Here is an 18,033-nt window from a genome sequence, read left to right on the forward strand (position 1 = left end):
AGAGAGAGAGAGAACGATGGATGCATGGAAAGGAAATTTGATGTTATGGCTTTCTCGCTTCTTAAACACAAATATGGATAAATAGTAAAAGATGTGAATCATGTGATTCATTCGATTCAGTTCTTCTTAACGAGTGAAATAACAAAACCGTAGTCTTGGGCATAGTAGTACTATTTGACAAGTACTTGCTAAGGAGCTCTGCATATTTTTGATACAGTTCATCCATTATCTCTTTTTCAAAATGAAATTCGAGCACCGACTCGGTTACAGCTCTTATGGTATTGGTCACTCCCTGCCCACTGCTCGTTATTGTTTGATCATCTTCAAGTGCACCGTTGGGCACTTTGTGATCGAGATCAGCACCGCTACTATCCCAATCCAGTTTGAATGCTTCAAGACGGTCCTTGATGAAAGACCCTTCTTTTTCTAACACCAAATTCACTTCATCTGCACATGAGGCATAGTAGGGCATGTTGAAGGAGTCGACCTTCTCCTCTTTTGTAAGACCCTATTCGATCACAATAGAAATTAATGTGTACGTAGTTGGGTAATGAAGGATCTAAATTTTTTCTTTCTTTCAAAGACTGCGGTAACTGATCCGCGCCGGGCATACATAGAAATCAATCTTACATACCTTAGAAACCATGGCCATTAATGCTTGGGCTAAGAGATCCAAATGGTAGAAAGTGCCCTCATCAGCTGTGGGGTCAGAGGATGGCCTGCCCATGAAGGACAACACCATTCGTGCACCTCAACCATTTCTTGTGCCCTAGACCTCAAAAAAAGCTCAAAGTCTTTCTGGAACTGCATGGAGTATGCATCTAACACGCACTGTGGACTGCTCTTAGAAATGTGAATCTGTCCTCTGTTGTTTAGGCCATCGGGGACCTGAGAGAGCCAGTGAAGACTAAAAGACGAGTGAACAAAGTGCAAACTCTTTCTGGGAAACAATGGACCGTAAAACGAACCGGGTACAGCAGATTAGGATCACGACCATTATTATAGTACTCTTGCTTCAGTTTGTTGTAGAAGGATGGGAGTGACAGGAAGATGGAGTTGAAGTCATTGCTAAAGAGGTCATTAAAAGACACTCTAAGCTCTGTAACTTTGCTAAGTTTATTAGCATGTATTACATCCATGATCTGCAAGATGGGTAGTAAGGTGTTAGGTCCGGACGAGCAACCCAGATCTGCTATTCTGATGCTTTCTATTCCCATGATATTGGATCCCAAGAGTTCTAGCATTGCTTCCTCAATGATCGGCGCCGTGATAGATAATGTTTTTCTCTACAGAAAATTAACAGTAACATCATTAACGAAAACAATATTAATGTTAGGAGATAATTAAACGAAAGAAAGCCGATTGATTCGTCGACGAGCACCTGAGCTGTGGAGTTTTTGGCATAACTAGTATCTCCATCTCCTTGGTTCATGTGAAGTATTTGCGTCACCTCCATATTTCTCCCAACTTTCTCAGGTGATCGATCTGTCTATCAATTAAGAGGCTAGGTTAACATTTTATATACTGCATATCCTTAATCACCCCCACATTGTTTAATTGCAATGTCCATAATTTATTGATACTTGATATGGATGCAAGCTTGCATTCTGCATTGCCCGTAGATCTAGAGGAATCTCCAGCTACTACTTTTGTCGTCGATAACTCGATACTACTTTAGTTTGAATAGTACACCCTACATGTTCTTCTATTAAAAGAACACACTGGTAATAAAAAAAGTCAACTAGTGGAAGGAGTCGGAATTTGTTATTGTCCGTGATGAATTTCCAAAATTAAAGTCTGTATTAGAAGTCCAGAATTATTGATGTCTGGATGACGGTAAAGCTGCCATAAAATTTAGATAATCACAATCTCAGACACCATTATCATCTTACAGGCATGAAACATTAAGCTGAATGAGCTTGCAAAAGTGTTGTCATCTGCTGATCGGTGTGAGCTGCTTGTGGAACTGAGCCCTTATTGAGCCAATACCTATATTTGCAACAAAACATTAGACCCAACTGACCACCAGCTACATATACAGTCACCACCTGACAACCGCATAACATATACAGCAAACTACCAAATTCTCATTACAATTCCATTTAAAGCAACGGAAAACTAAAATGCCTGTTCATCTAACGTTAGTTGAAAGTGATGACTGATGACAATGCATCTCGGATCAGATTTTCCATCTTGCCTCTCAAATCGGATATAGTATTCTGCAATGCATCCTGTGAATGTGTCTCATCCAGAGTGAAATTGTCATGTAGACCATTGAGCTGCACCTACTTAAATAATTTGTCTATAAAATGATGATCGATCAGGCGACCTCTTCAGTGGGAGTACTAGTCATTCTTACTTAAATAAGGCACTGCAGATAACAATATATTTCTTTCTTTGGCGTAAAGCAGATAACAATATTAGTAATTAGTTGCACACCATGACTTTGAAGCTATCAAAAAGAAAATAGTTCAGAGAATTGAATAAGTTACGAGGCTGACAGCTTATCTGCAGAAAAAGCATTGAGAAACAAGACAATGAATAGTGTGGAATTTAGCCATCTTCATTTCCTGTTTGATCCGGGACAATATGGCTTGCACCAAATCCTCCAAGCACAAGACTTCTCCGCAGTATTGATCTCAGACTCTGAGGAGGAGCAGTCATGTTCTGTAAGGAAAATACAAAAAACTACTCTATAGTTCCTTCATCTAAGGGTCTACTCGCTGCGGAATTGGTTGGTTATATACCATCATGATTTTGTAATAAGCCGGAAGCTTGATTATGTCCAGTTAAGTGCAGAATGGCTTGACCTGGTGTCACAGTTAGAAAATGCAGAGCTTAGATGGCCAGCCTTGTTTTAGTTTTAAAAGATGTAAAGAGGATCAAGAGCTATGTCCCAACTTAAATTAATGAATTTCCTTTTGTTCATAAAATATATGATTTCTTATTCAAAAAGAAAAATGAAGAAACTGGGATACATATAGGCTATAGCTGAAAATCAAGTGATCATATAAGGTAATTTCAAACATCACTTTCATGCATTTTCATATCACAGGCTGAACAATGTCATTGGCAGAGTACGTGTTTGAATTATGTTGGAACTGTCCTCTAATTGATGATTGGTGTGTTCCACATGAGTTTACTTCACAAGTCAATGACTGAAAGCTCTGGTAGCTTGGAGGTAGTATATATTAACTATATAGAGATAATTGAAGGAAATTTCTTGTGCTTTGCTATTGGGATCCAAAAACAAAATGACTTGGATGTTTCAGGGAATTAGCAAAGAAGTGAAACCTGATGCTGATCGACAGTTCATTTGCAGAATACATTAAGAAGTCTAATTCACATCAATAAAAAAAGCAAGACTAAAGACTAAACTGGAGATTATGATAAGCTTGCTGAAGTCCTCGAAACGTATATATCAAGGTACAAATCATTATTAGCATGATGATTATCAAAACAAGGGAAAATGGAGTACATTTTATAATTGAACTTAATTTGACGAAAAATTTCATTTTCTCACTATATATCTTCGCATAATCTCTGTGATCTTCCGTATATTATAGTGTGTTTCAATCAGGCCGGCCTCAAGTCTTTTCAAACTGATGAGCAATCAATTTATGTCCTAGTCTTTCATTGGTGTGTTCTATTTAATTGCCTACCTTTCATTAAAAAACTGTTCAAATGAACTTCGAAGGGGAGGTGAGAGGATGTCATCATCTTTGCTTATAAATAGATTCAGTAAGCTAACTAATTATGTATAACTTGTTTTAGAGGGAAAAATGGCTAGCAGAAAATCCTCCTTTAAACTTCTTTTGCCTGTCTTCCTTCTTTTGTTAACCGCATACTCTACCTTCCCTGAAGCCAAGTTGGCCAACTCTGGTGTTAAGGGTTTTAGGGTGGCTTGTAATGAGGAGGAAAGAGCAGCCCTCCTTAAATTCAGGCAAGGCCTTAAAGATCCTTATGGTCGGCTTTCGTCTTGGGTTGGGGAAGACTGCTGCAATTGGACAGGCATAGGGTGCAGCAACCAAATAGGCAATGTCCTCAAGCTTGATCTTAGCAACCCAAATTACTATGTCGAAAAACCTACAGCAGCAACTGGTTATATGCGGGCATGCTTAGGCGGTGAGTTAGATCCTTCTTTGCTTAGTTTAACTTACTTGAATTACTTGGACCTCAGTTGCAACAATTTTCAAGGAATTGCTATTCCAAGTTTCCTAGGTTCACTCAAGAAATTGAGGTATCTTGACCTCTCCCAATCATCATTTGGAGGAATGGTTCCTCCTCAACTAGGGAATCTGTCAAACTTGTTTTACCTTGATCTGAGTCATCTGACCACATATTCATATCCACAAAATCCATGGGTTTCAGATTTTTATTGGCTCTCTAGTCTCTCTTCCTTGCAGTACCTGAGTTTGGGAAACTTAAACCTTAGCCTGGCAACAACCAATTGGCTACCTGCTGTTAATATGCTTCCTTCACTGTTAGAGTTACATTTGCCTGACTGTGAACTTCGTAACCTCCCTCAATCTATTCCATTTGTAAATTTCACATCACTACAGGTCCTTGAACTCTCACATAACCACTTTAACACTTCATTGCCTCAGTGGCTTTTCAATATTAGTACCCTTGTGACAGTAGTTCTCTCTCATTCTAAATTTACTGGCTCCACCCCGCAAATTTCATGGAAAAATAACCATTGCAGCCTGCAGACTTTAGACCTATCATATAATTCCGTAAGTATGGAAATACAGGAACTTATTGAAGGTTTGTCCAGATGCAGTAATAGTAGCTTAAAATTGTTAGATGTCAAATATAATAATGTCAGGGGGTTACTGCCTGATTCTTTGGGTTCCCTTCAATATTTGGAAACTCTCAGAATCAGTCAAAATGCACTCTTTGGTCCACTTCCAACAACAATAGGAAACCTGTCACATTTGCAGGTCCTCGACCTAGCATTTAACATGATGAATGGCACAATTCCAAAAAGTATTGGACAACTTGCACAACTAAATTCCTTAGATCTCTGGGGTAGTTCATGGGAAGGCATCATATCTGAAATTCATTTTAGCAATCTCTCTCTCTTGACTGATCTTTCATTGTCGTCTACAAATAACTCTTTGGTGTTCCACTTCAGTCATGAGTGGATTCCCCCTTTCCCTCTTTATAGTCTCTCTATCAGTGATTGCAAACTGATGAATCCTAGATTTCCCACTTGGCTCAGAAATCAGAGTTTCCTCAATGAAATAACTCTCTCAACTGTGGGAATTTCAGATACAATACCTGATTGGTTTTGGGGAAAGTCACCATATCCTTATTGGTGGTCGAATGTGGATCTCTCCAATAACCAACTAAGAGGACAACTTCCTAAATTGGTAAATTTTGCTGAAGAGGCATCTGTCAATTTGAATAGCAACTCCTTGGAGGGTTCCCTTCCATTTTGGCCAAATGTGATTGAACTCGCTTTGGCAAGCAATCGATTTTCTGGACCAATTCCCTTAAACATTGGCCAGGAGATGCCAAATATGAATATCCTAGATCTTTCAAGGAATAATCTAAATGGTAGCATTCCTTCTTCCATAAGTAAGATGAAGAGTTTGTCTTCTCTTGATCTCTCGAGGAATTATTTATCCGGAAATATCCCTAGTGATTGGAAGGGATTACAGAGCTTGACGACCATAGATTTTTCCAATAACAATCTTTTTGGTCAAATTCCAAGCTCCATGTGCTCACAACTACCTTCACTTTCCTGGTTGAGGTTAAGCAATAACAATCTTTCCGGGGAGATAGCACTGTCCTTGCGAAATTGTACAAATCTGTATACACTTGATCTTGGAGGGAACAAGTTCTCAGGGACCATACCAACATGGATTGGAGATGACCTACATCTATTTTCATATTTACTTCTTGGAGCCAACATGTTCACTGGAAATATTCCTCAGCAAATATGTGGCCTCCCAGATGTTCACGTTTTAAACCTTTCTCAAAATATATTATCAGGCTCCATCCCTAGATGCCTTGGTAATTTGGAACAAATGAAACATCGGGTTTACTTGTTCAAGCCATGGCCACTAACCACATTCATGAATACACCTTTTCTTGATCTTCAGCATATGGACTTAAAGGTGAAAAGATTAGCTTATGAATATACCAATAAGCTCTTGCCTCTCATAAACAGCATTGACCTGTCAAGCAACAACCTATCAGGAGAAATACCAGAAGAGATAACAAATCTTACCTATTTGGGTAGCTTGATTTTATCTCGGAACCAATTGACAGGAAAGATACCACAAGGCTTTGGAAGCTTAGACAAGTTAGAAACTCTTGACCTGTCGGTTAATCATCTTCGGGGCCCTATTCCCATAAGCATGACTTCTATGACTGCACTGAACAACTTGAACTTGTCATACAACAACTTGTCCGGGCCAATTCCATCAACCAACCAATTCCATACTTTCATTGATCCAGCCATATATGAAGGGAACTCAAGACTTTGTGGACCTCCATTGCCAACCCCATGCTCAACATCCAATAATGAGGATCCACAACCTAAAGAAGATGCAGTTGAAGATGAAGATGAGTCTGGAAAGATATGGTTCTACGTAAGCACTGCGTTGGGATTCAAAGTGGGATTTTGGGCTGTTTTTGGCAGTCTAGTGATAAAGAGGCCGTGGAGACACGCCTATTTCCAGTTTCTTGACAAACTGAAAGTCAGGCTTCTCCTGGTAACCACAGGAAATTGAATGTCTTGTTTACAATGCTGAGGTTGTAAACGAAACGTTCTCATTCATTGTGTTGTCTATTGCAGTACTATAAGTGGTTTGTTATGTTTGGAAGGTGTGCTTTATGGTGTAACTATTTGTAAGCTTTGAACACAAGGTTGAGGTGTGGCCTGTAGTTTTAATTTTATTATGTTGTACAGTACTCGGTATTTATTCTTCTGTGATGGTTGAGAATCTAATATCAGTGTAATATATTGTATCACTTATTGTAGTTTTAATGGTGCATTGCATTACTGTATGAAAAAAAGTACCAATCTTTGCTTTTGCATTCTTATGATGGTCGAAGAACTAGGAGTTTAAATTGATTATAGAGCCTCTAAGCCATCTGAATTTTATGGTAGAAGGTATAAATCCAGAAGAAAACAATATGAGTAATTGAGGATATACCCTAAACAGCAATGAATGGACTGACATTGCAATGAGAGCTTTTCAGGTTCATAATCCAAGCAAGTAAATCAACAATATAGAACATGAATCAACAATATATGAAAAATGAACACACACTGAAGCATCATGTTCTTCGTGTCCCCAAAGTGCTCTGGAGGTTGAGAGAATAGATCAAGATTCATAGGAATGATCAGGACAGAGGACTATGGTACTTGTTTCCGTTTCAAAACTCTTCTTCCGGTATTTGTTGTATCGAAACACTGTACTTTTTCTGAAGTGAATCTCTGAGTTTCGATAAGGATACCTGACATCTCAGAAACAAACTTGCTTGCAAAGTTGTGGCAAACTTGACAGCAGATTCGAAAGGTCATGATCTTATCAAAATTGGGGCCTCAATCCAATTTTTTCTTTTAGAATGGTAAAACTTTATGCGGTGGCCAAAACTCCCCTCAATCCTAAATAAAAATACAAAAAAACTAAAATATCCACAGTGATAAACCTCTATATACACAAGCCTTCCAAATAATAAGAATGTTTCTGGTTTCATGAAATTGACTATTTTTTTGGCTTAAGAGATATCTTGGGTTATAATTTTTGCCTAATACTACGATTACTATCAAGAATCCTTGATGTAGGAGCATGTAACCTACCAAACACTCAATTCATGGCAGAAGGTACCACGTACCAAACAGGCAAACACTATAAGATGCAAAGTGGGCTCTAGTCGCTCTACCCTATAATGAGTATAATCCATGGTCACATACTCACATTAGTCCCAACTGCAATAAATTCCAATTCATCAGATGAAAACCTGAAAGAAAAAAGTCTTACTTCTAATTTGGTAAAAAAAGAGAAAAATAGATGGAAAGAAAAACAAGCGGGAGGGGAAAGCATAGGGAAGTGTGCAAGCAGAAGCAAAGCTCAGAAGAATTGTAACCCCCAACTCATCCACATCAGAACTATTCAGTTTCATACTTTCGTGTAATAAAAATCACATCTTTATATAGAAACGAAAAGATTCTCTCTCTCTAGAGAGAGAGGAGATTCTTCTAACTACAAAGCAAAACCCAACAATCCAAGCAAGCAAAGATAGGTAGGTGAAGTTGAAGGTGAAGCAGACCCAATACTACTATTGGGGATTAAAGTTCATCCAATTTCAGAAAATGGATGATGAAGTTGTGCAGCGAGTTTTTCAAGAAGGAGGCCGCGACTATTTCCAACAGCAGCCCTCAACTTCGTCTTCGTCTTCCTCTATTCTGCAATCACTTCCTCTCCATGTGGTACTTATCAAAGCTCCCATCATTGTTTTGGTTTGTTGGGTTCTGCTTTTTCTAATCAAGTTTGTATCTTTCTGTGTTTGTTGGCCTGGTTTTTGAGTTTTGAGTTTTGGGTTTTGCTTGGAATTGGGATTATGTTGAGGTTTTAATTTGCTGCTTGCAAATTTTGGTGCTTTATGGCTTAGGAAGTGAGAATTATGGAAGTGACACCAATTTGGTATTGGGTTTATGAGGAAATGTGGATGCAATTGCTGTATCTGTTCGATGGAAATGTGGAAACTTTTTGCTATCTTTCACTCTGTATATACATAGATTATCATGTAGAGTTGAAATATTCTATTCATTCTAGTTGAAACCGAATTGTACTTTCGTATCTGTGTTCTTACTTGGTTTCATCTTGACAATGCTCTGAGTTGGAATGTTGCAGTCGTTTGATCGCGGGTATTATTTGCTGGTAAAATCTATCCAAGAGCTTAGGGAGAAAAAGGAGGGCCTTGTTACCGTTGGCATTGGTGGTCCAAGTGGTTCTGGTAAAACAAGGTAGGTGTTTAGTTTTCTCAGACGAAAAGCGTTTATTGCTTCTGTTTGTTTGATTGTTAATATTGTTATTATTTTTGATGTCCTCTGAAGCTTAGCAGAAAAGGTGCAATCTGTTATTGGTTGTACTGTTGTGTCAATGGAGAACTACCGTGATGGGATTGATGAAGGAAACGATCTCGGTTCAATAGACTTTGACTTGCTGGTCCGAAATCTTGAGGTTTGAACCCATGTTTTTGCTTTTGCCTCTGTTTACTCTGATGGTATTGAATCATGCTTCATGCCTGAATAAGTTGGCTCAATATAAACAACTAGTAAACAGTTTTTGAATGCTTTTAACTGCTCAGATGCTAAGATATTTGACTATATCCACAAAATTTCCCTAGCACATTACCCATTTTGATCTTAGGAGCAGATGTTACTTTTATATCTTATTTCTCGTGTCAAATCTGGGCTTATATGCTATGTTCAAACCCACCTGACTGCTGAGCGATCAGATCATTGCATTTGTACATTGTGATTATTAGCAATAATGATCATTTTAATATGTAAGGATTGTTCTTATTATATCTATGAACTTAGTATCAGGCTTTTATGCTGAAAATAGGACTTGACAAAGGGTGAAGATACATTGGTTCCAGTTTTTGACTATCAACAAAAGAAACGTGTTGGTTCAACAACAATACAGAGTGCTTCATCTGGAGTGGTATGAATCTAAATGTTTTTATTTTCTTTATATACACTTCGATTTTTAGTTCATAGGTCCATTTTGTTTGTAGGTAATAGTTGATGGCACCTATGCGTTGCATGCAAAGTTACGCTCTTTGCTGGATATTCGAGTTGCAGTGGTGATCTTATCTGTCCTATTCTTTTTCAATATCTTTGTAAATGTATTGGTTACATTAATTTGACATGATATATGATATGTACTTTTGGCATATCAGGTTGGTGGTGTTCATTTCAGCCTTCTTTCCAAAGTTCGATATGATATTGGAGATTCTTGTTCACTGGATTATCTCATTGACAGCATTTTCCCATTGTTTAGGAAGCACATCGAACCGGACCTTCATCATGCACAGGTTGGTCTTTGACTGATATTGCTTTTGATGCTTCAATGCTAATTCAGTAGTTCTCATTGTTTTTCAAAAATTATTGCAGATTAGGATTAACAACAGCTTTGTCTCATCATTTAGGGAGGCAATCTACAAGCTGAAATGTCGGAGTGAGGTCTGCATATGTTTCATCTTTATTGTCAATGGATATTTATCAAATAGTTATCCAATGGAATTGTTCCTTCCTGATTTATGTTGCTCTGTTAGCTTTATGATTGGTTTCTAAGTACTTCAGCTGTCAACTGCAATATTGTTCTTCCTTTACAGCTTCTATTTCTTGAAATTTTTAGTCTAGATAGGGTATTATTCATCCTCTCATGTTTCTCTAGTTTAGCTGAACTTTCAATTCTTTTAACAGGCAGCAGAGGGACATTTCGCTACTGCCTTTCAAGAAAATGCTGCTCAAATTGATAAGTGAGTCTTGCGGGAGATACAATTTTTAATTATCTTATACCTCTTACGATCATTCTTGAGTTATACTCCATATGAAAGTGGACCTAATTTATCTCTCTTTCAGTTTTATTGAGATGTACCTTAGGCCTCCTTCGGCAAGTGAAGAAGCACGGATTAATGATTGGATCAAGGTGCGTCAATCTGGTATAAGATACTATCTGTCACTTGGGGACCAGAGGATTGTTGACAAGAATTTCATCATCAGGCCAAAAGCAGAGTTTGAGGTAAGAAGTATTTTCATAGATTGACTCTGGTAAATACATTGAAATATTCCAGATGCTTGACAAATGGTTCTTTTGCAACCCTTATGATCAGCTATGAGAAGTTATCAGGGCCACCTGATAGCCTGCCTCTTTAAATATGTTCAACTACTTTGCACGAGAGCTTCACTTCTCACTCTTTATAATTGAATGCTAATGTAGTCTGAAAAAAGTTTAATACCACTGTTAATATGAAAGGATAATGATGATCCTAATAGAGTACAATTGTAAAACAAAGAGATTAGACAAACTTAAGGCACAAATTTCTAGTATGACTCGTGAATGTACTTCATAGCACCTTGGCATGTTCAAATTAGACCATAGAGCCATATGACTTGTATTCTGTAGGTTCCCTCTGTGTTCGTTATGTGAATCATGATTTCTGAGACCTACGTGTGGCCTTTATCAGTGCAAACTTTTGGTCCTTATTTGTTTCGTTTAATGTGTTGCACATACAGGAGAATGATGAGATGCATCTTTATATATGAAGTTTTTGTCAAGGCTTACTCTTTATTTGATAATCATATAGATTTCTTGATGTTTAGTTACTCTTACCTATTTTCTTCTTTTTAATTTTGGAAGCAGGTTGGAAGGATGACTTTAGGTGGATTACTAGCTTTGGGATACGCTGTGGTTGTTAGCTACAAAAGAGCATCTAAATCGGTCAATACCGGCAATGTTTCATTGTCCCTTGAAACCATTGATAGTCTTGGTGAGACATTCATGGTGCTGAGGGGAACCAATAGAAAAGTATGAACTCTGTAATTCTACTGGAGTAGTTATAGCTTTTAAATTCAATTTTTTTGTCCTCTTCAGCATAGGGTTTGTTCAATTGATATTGCTAATACCAAGGGTTTCACCGTTTTTTTTTTTCCCAATCTAACTCCACTAGTATTAAGTAATGGAAATGGTTTCGAGTATTAAAAGGAGGGATTTTGGGAAACTTGGGGGAACAAGTACACAAACAAAATTTTGTGTGCATACGTATAGACTATAGAATAAGAAACATCTGTGCAAATATAGGTTTTGGAATAAGATATTTCCATACTTGTTTTGATTCTCCAAGGTAGGAAATGTAGGTTTTAGAATTCGAATGGCTTGTCATTTGTTCGTAATTAAGGCTTTCACGTTTTATTTATGTAGACAGTTGGAACAGAAGCATTGAAGATGGGTATCAGTGAGCCTTGGATCACTAAATCATATCTGGAAATGATTCTTGAGAGCAAAGGTTGGAACTGGACATTATTTTGTTCTTTATATCTTTATATATATACTTTTGGTCTCAAGCACTAAAATCCCAAGTTCCTTTAATTTTTGGTCAGAATTAGAGTTTTCTGTCCTTAGAATTCCTCTGAACCATACAAACCTTCTGGTGTTTTTTTGAGTAATTATCTGATGCAATAGAACACATCTCTCTCTCTCTCTCTCATTTTATATATTTGCAACATACATACATATATGTATGTAAATAAAATGTGGAATGTAAATGATTATTGTTTCTCTTGCAGGCGTACCCCGCCTTAACACACCACCTCTTTTGTCAAATACGCCTGTGACCAGTAATCAGGACAGAATGATTGTCGCACCGAAACCAATCCGTGTTCCTCCAAACCTTGTTACTAGGCTTGAGGATCTATCTCAGCCATGGACTAGATCTCCAACAAAATCTACAATGGATCCTATAGTGGCCACATGGCATTTCATCTCATCAGATCCTTCCCAAGCTGATAGCTCAACCATAGGTAAGTTGCTCTGATTTAGGGGTATATCTTTTTCTTTTGTAAGTAGTTATTTACTGAATGTGCTGCTACTGAATGAGTCTAGACCACTCTCATAAAGCAACCACAGATCCTTCCTCTTTCAGGAATGGGATGAAACTCGCTCCAATGCCTGATTCATATGACTTAGATAGGGGATTGCTTCTTGCTGTCCAAGCGATTCAGGTAAGGGTTTAAGTTAATAAGGCATTTTTCTTGTTTTTATTGTTATATAACAATTGCTTTAGCGACTCCCATTATGAAAACTTTCAGTTCAAGATATTTATTGAAGACAGTGTACTTGAATATATTGATAGAAATACTAAAATCCATTAGTATATTTAACTTTATGCATTGTGTTTTATTGCAGGCACTATTGGAGAATAAAGGTTTTCCGGTTATAGTTGGAATTGGTAATACAGGCTCTAGTCGACTCTCTCCCTCTCTCAAGTTTTGTTTGCGTTCTTTTCTTGTCAGCTATGGCCTATAGTTCTATTATGCTTATTGAAGTCTGTAAATTCAGTTGATTAAACACATGGTTGTCTTTTCTAGTCTATATCTACAATGCTAAGCTTTTTGCTAAGTAGTATGTAGCAATCTTCTTTTCAACAGCTTATTTTAATTGTCTGCCTGGGCTGAATTTCGACTTGTGATTCTATGTTTCATCTCGAAGAAGTTGTCTAGACTGTGCTAATAGTGCTCTGCACATTATGATCAGATTAAACCAGATATAGTTTCAATTTTAACTTGAAATATCATGTATCTTGAGTTTTTGCACAGAACTATGATCATTTTATGATGGATCATGATATTTGAAGTTATCAGAAAAAGGTAAGGAAAAAGAAAATAACATAATGCCTTGTCTTTGTTATCTTTTGAAAAGAGATATCTACCTTGTTATCAACTATTTCTTTTTTGCTTACTTTGGTTAAGCCGTGACCAGAGCTATAGGTTATATGTACTTTTGACCTTAAATAAGCTATCCACAAATATGGCATATACATCATTTGTAGTGACCCACTTAAGTATGCCTTCATGGATATATGTGCAACTGTTTTGTTTCAACATATGTATGGCTTGATTTTGGTTTAAATGATTGTTGTCCCCCTACCTTATATTATGGCCCGGCATCTGAAATTATTTGTGGCTTGAAGTATGTTCTTATGTTCCTGATATTGTTCTTGTAGGTGGTCCAAGTGGTTCTGGAAAGACTAGTTTGGCTCATAAAATGGCCAACATTGTTGGCTGTGAAGTAGTTTCCCTTGAAAGATACTATAAATCTGAACAAGTAAAGGATTTCAAGTATGATGACTTCAGCTCGCTCGATCTATCTTTACTTTCAAAAGTAAGGATTTGATATTCCAAGTTGTTTTTACTTTTGTACTTCTATATACTTTTGGATTCTAAATTTAAAAGATATGAGTAGGCCAGCCAGTTCAATTTATTAGCTTATGCTATGCAATTCAACTTGAGAAAAATACATCAAATATGATGTCCCATGTGCCCCTCCATTTGAACATTGAGTATATATGTTCGAAGTACCTCATATGATTCTCAGAACTTCTTAAAGATAAATTAGGAAAAAAATTAAAAATAATTGCTAAGTTGTGTCAATCTGTTGGATTGCATTACGGAATGTCCTTTTGGCTTTTGCTCAGTCAAGAAAATACCAAATAATTATATGATTTCACTAATTTCAATATTCAAGGCTCTAATTTTAGGTGATACTCTGTTTATTTTCTGCTGCTGTCACATTACTTAGTCTCCTTGTTTCCATTTGCAGAACATTAATGACATAAGGAATGGTCAAAGGACAAAAGTACCCATGTTTGATTTGGAAACTGGTGCACGGAGTGGGTTCAAGGAACTTGAAGTTTCTGAAGATTGTGGAGTGGTCAGTTATCAGACATATTTGCATTGCTCCCAGAACTTTGCTTGCTTCTTGTGTATATATCCATTGGTCCCTGTTTTACTATTAAAAAAAATCAACTAAGTGGAATATATTGTCTTTTGTCCTAGTAGATCATTTTCGAAGGAGTTTATGCTCTGCATCCAGATATCCGAAAATCACTTGACTTGTGGGTTGCTGTCGTAAGTATACCTCTGCTACCTATTCTTTGGGATTTTAAGCAGTATCATGTGTTTATGAGAAAGACCTGGAAATGAAGTATCTGTTCTCCTTCTTTTGGCTATCAGGTTGGAGGTGTTCATTCGCATCTCATTTCTAGAGTTCAAAGGGATAAAAGTAAAGTGGGATGTTTTATGTCCCAGAATGACATCATGATGACAGTGTTTCCAATGTTCCAACAGTTCATTGAACCCCATCTGGTTCATGCACATGTTAGTGCCCTTCAAACTTCTTAGGATAATAATTCATTTGGCGTTTTTTTCCTTTCTTTTTCTGTTTTACAAAAAAAAAGGGAACAGAAAAGAAAAAAAAAGAATCTGATTTGTGATGTGTTTAAGAGAATAGAGCAAGAGATTGCTGAGTTTGGAGAAAATTCGTAGTTCATCCCATTCTAACAGAGCTTAATTTTTTTTGAAAAGTCTGACAGAGATTAATTAGATCTTTTGAAAATGTGAAATAACTGGTTTGATGTGAGGAGAAAACTACGCTTTTCAAAGGAAAGTGTTGTTGCTGGACTCATAATAAGAAATTTTGAGACCATTTTCTTGGCACTGAAATATACCTGTGTAAGCATATTTTCCAGTTTGCACATTAGAACCCACCGACACTGGTGGATGTTCACCAAACTTATTTTATTTGGTGTTATCTAAATGCAGCTCAAAATCCGGAATGACTTCGATCCTGTGCTTTCTCCAGAGAGCTCATTGTTTTTATTGAAGAGTAACAAGCAAGTAAGTGTAAAGGAATTCCTGTCTGTCTTGGAATCGTAAATCATGGTTTCGTCTAAACTGTTATGCGATTTCCATTTGGTAACAGGTGGCTTATCAAGATATATTAAAAATACTGGATCCTGTAAAGTTCTGCAGCTCAGTGCAGAATTTCATTGATTTATACTTGAAACTTCCTGGACTTCCTACCAATGAGCAGTTAACAGAGGGTGACTGCATTCGGGTCAGAATATGTGAGGGTAGATTCGCATTGCTGATACGGGAGGTTTGTAATGTAACCTTTTTATATTGGGATTTTGTAACAAATATATATAGTTCTCTCTTGTTTAACGACAATGAACATTCTGTTCATTTTTGTTTGCTTAGCCTATACGAGAAGGGAACTTCATCATTCAACCTAAAGTGGATTTTGATATTAGCATCAGTACAGTTTCTGGACTTCTTAACCTTGGGTAAGTTACATATTCAATGTACAAAAGTTTCTTTCATTTTCAGCAATATTGTCTAATTAACTTCATATGGATGATTATTTTTAGATTCACCTTCTAGTGCAAGTGTAAAATTGAAGCATCTTTCTGTGATGTCAGGTATCAAGCTGTAGCCTATATTGAAGCATCTGCTTTCATTTACCAAGATGGAAAGGTCAGATTAAATTGGGTTTTCTTGTACACGTATTATATTTTGGAAATGTGTTTCCCTTGTGATATGAACATTAGGATGTAGTAGGTTAATTGCCTGACCACAAATTCTTAAAAATATATATAAATTTATGGTAAAGAGCTTTCAGTGTGTACCTCAAATATGTCCTCAACTCATTCTCACTGCTTATAACTTATAGCGTGTGCTTCTAGATGCAATCTCCTACCTCAAATCCTTGTTTCTTGTTTTTCAAAGAATATTTCCTGGTTCTTTTCCAAAAAAAAAAAAAAAAACGAATATTTCCTGGTTATGTTTTTTGATTAGTTTAAGTTATAACGTCATTGACTTCTTGTTTTTCAGGATGAAAAATGTCTAATTCACATTAAACTTTGCTTGCCTGTTTAGATTTTGATTGAGGTTGATCATCTACAAGATGTTCCAAACCCTTACCTACAGATCAAGGGGGTTGATAAAGATGCTGTGGCAGCTGCAGGGTCATTGCTTAAACTGGATGGTTCATATACTACCAAGGTTTTCCCTTCACTTGTACTACAGTGTTTCTCAGTGCATCCCTGGTTCCAATTCAAAATACGATGCGCAATTCCTCTGACATAGTAGTTGATTTGTTTGTTGTGTAGAGTTATCTTCAAATCGTTCTGGAAAGATTACCAGCAGCGGGAAGAGGCTCAGGTGGGATTCACACTCAGCAAGCTGCAAGACTGCAGGAACTTGTGGAGTTCATTCAGTCTCAGGTATGATGCCATCAAATTGATTAATGGATCACATCTATTTCAATATTTTGGTACAACTATTATCTACAATTTCTGCATAGGCCTTGATAGTTAGTAGTTGCATCTAAGACTAAAAAGACTTGGTTGACGTTCCATTTCTAATATTGGGTCTTTACAAACAGGGCAGCAGTACAGCTTCAGAATCCTCGCCAATTAGGGAGGTTTCTTCAGTTGACGGGGTTATTGAAGATATGCAGTCAAGGATTAGAAGACTCGAGCGGTGGCATACAATCAATACGGTACTTCCAGTATATTTGTCCCGAAAGTTCTACTAGAGCTGCCAATTTATCTGTCTGGATTTCGCAGGTACTATGGACGTTTTTGATGTCTGCACTAGTTGGTTATTCGCTCTACCAAAGGAAGCGTCTATGATAATGCTGTTCGGAGTGTGTATTTACATCAAAACAAGCGAGTTTTTCCTTGAAATCTTGTATCATACCATTTGTATGGCGCCATCTTAGAGAGGCCCTTCATACATATCTCATTCCAGTGATTCTGCCGGTTCTAATCAAATTTACTGTATGAGTGTATATACATAGTCTGATTTGGAACTTCCTAATCACGGTCGCTTGGTGATCTAGACTAAGGATCGATTCATGTCGGGATGATAGAGTCTACAGCCAATTGCTCAAAAGAAAAGTTACAGGCCGGGTTTTAACGACACTTGATATTTTTACCGAGCTGGAACATGAATAATTGAATACAAGTAGTCAATTTCAATGAGAAAATCATCTACTCTAAATGAAATATTTCTTGTTGTACTCTTCATTTTGAAGAGAGACCAGTGTTGACATTTAATCAAGTTTTAATTTTCTAAGCTCACTATAAGATAGCTCACCAAGGCCCAAATACTGTCCGCCTAGCCATGCATGGGCTCCGCTCAGCCCACGTCGTTTAAGAATTCAAGTCTTTGTTTATTTTGAATTTTTTAAAGATGGGACCTCTTAACCCGCTAGGGCCCATTACGACTTGACCGCCTAGCCATGCATGGGCTCCGCTTAGCCCACATCGTCTGTAAAGTCCGTTTTTGTTTTTTTGTTTTTTTAAAGGTGGGACCTCCTAGACTACGAAGGTCCATTACGACTTGACCGCCTAGCCATGCATGGGCTCCACCTAGCCCACGTATTTTAACAAGTGGTAAATTTGATTTACTATTATGTATTTTACTCAGGGGTAATATTG

The 18,033-nt window shown here is 37.2% G+C and overlaps 2 protein-coding genes and 1 pseudogene across 2 annotated transcripts; 2 read left to right on the forward strand and 1 right to left on the reverse strand.

Annotated features, from left to right (window-relative positions):
- Positions 1–61: 61 nt before the first annotated feature.
- On the reverse strand, positions 62–1,456 carry LOC101292209 (annotated as a pseudogene).
- A 2,326-nt stretch (positions 1,457–3,782) lies between these two features.
- LOC101292502 (probable leucine-rich repeat receptor-like protein kinase At1g35710-like) lies at positions 3,783–6,743 on the forward strand. Its single transcript, XM_004298421.1, has one exon. It carries the CDS (start codon positions 3,783–3,785, stop codon positions 6,741–6,743), a length of 2,961 nt encoding a protein of 986 aa, XP_004298469.1.
- Positions 6,744–8,332: 1,589 nt separating this feature from the next.
- LOC101301480 lies at positions 8,333–17,547 on the forward strand. The gene is made up of 26 exons (XM_004297325.1): positions 8,333–8,449; positions 8,874–8,986; positions 9,077–9,203; positions 9,591–9,689; positions 9,763–9,831; positions 9,928–10,062; positions 10,142–10,205; positions 10,458–10,509; positions 10,613–10,772; positions 11,394–11,558; positions 11,952–12,072; positions 12,311–12,550; positions 12,657–12,751; positions 12,936–12,978; positions 13,753–13,910; positions 14,349–14,459; positions 14,588–14,656; positions 14,762–14,905; positions 15,350–15,424; positions 15,510–15,686; positions 15,788–15,873; positions 16,009–16,063; positions 16,478–16,591; positions 16,699–16,812; positions 16,974–17,090; positions 17,158–17,547. Exons 1-26 carry the CDS (start codon positions 8,333–8,335, stop codon positions 17,221–17,223), a joined length of 2,886 nt encoding a protein of 961 aa, XP_004297373.1. The 3' UTR covers positions 17,224–17,547.
- The last annotated feature ends 486 nt before the right edge of the window (positions 17,548–18,033 follow it).

This window comes from Fragaria vesca, linkage group LG4 (assembly GCF_000184155.1).
Source record: "Fragaria vesca subsp. vesca linkage group LG4, FraVesHawaii_1.0, whole genome shotgun sequence".
Classification (NCBI taxonomy): Eukaryota; Viridiplantae; Streptophyta; class Magnoliopsida; order Rosales; family Rosaceae; genus Fragaria; species Fragaria vesca.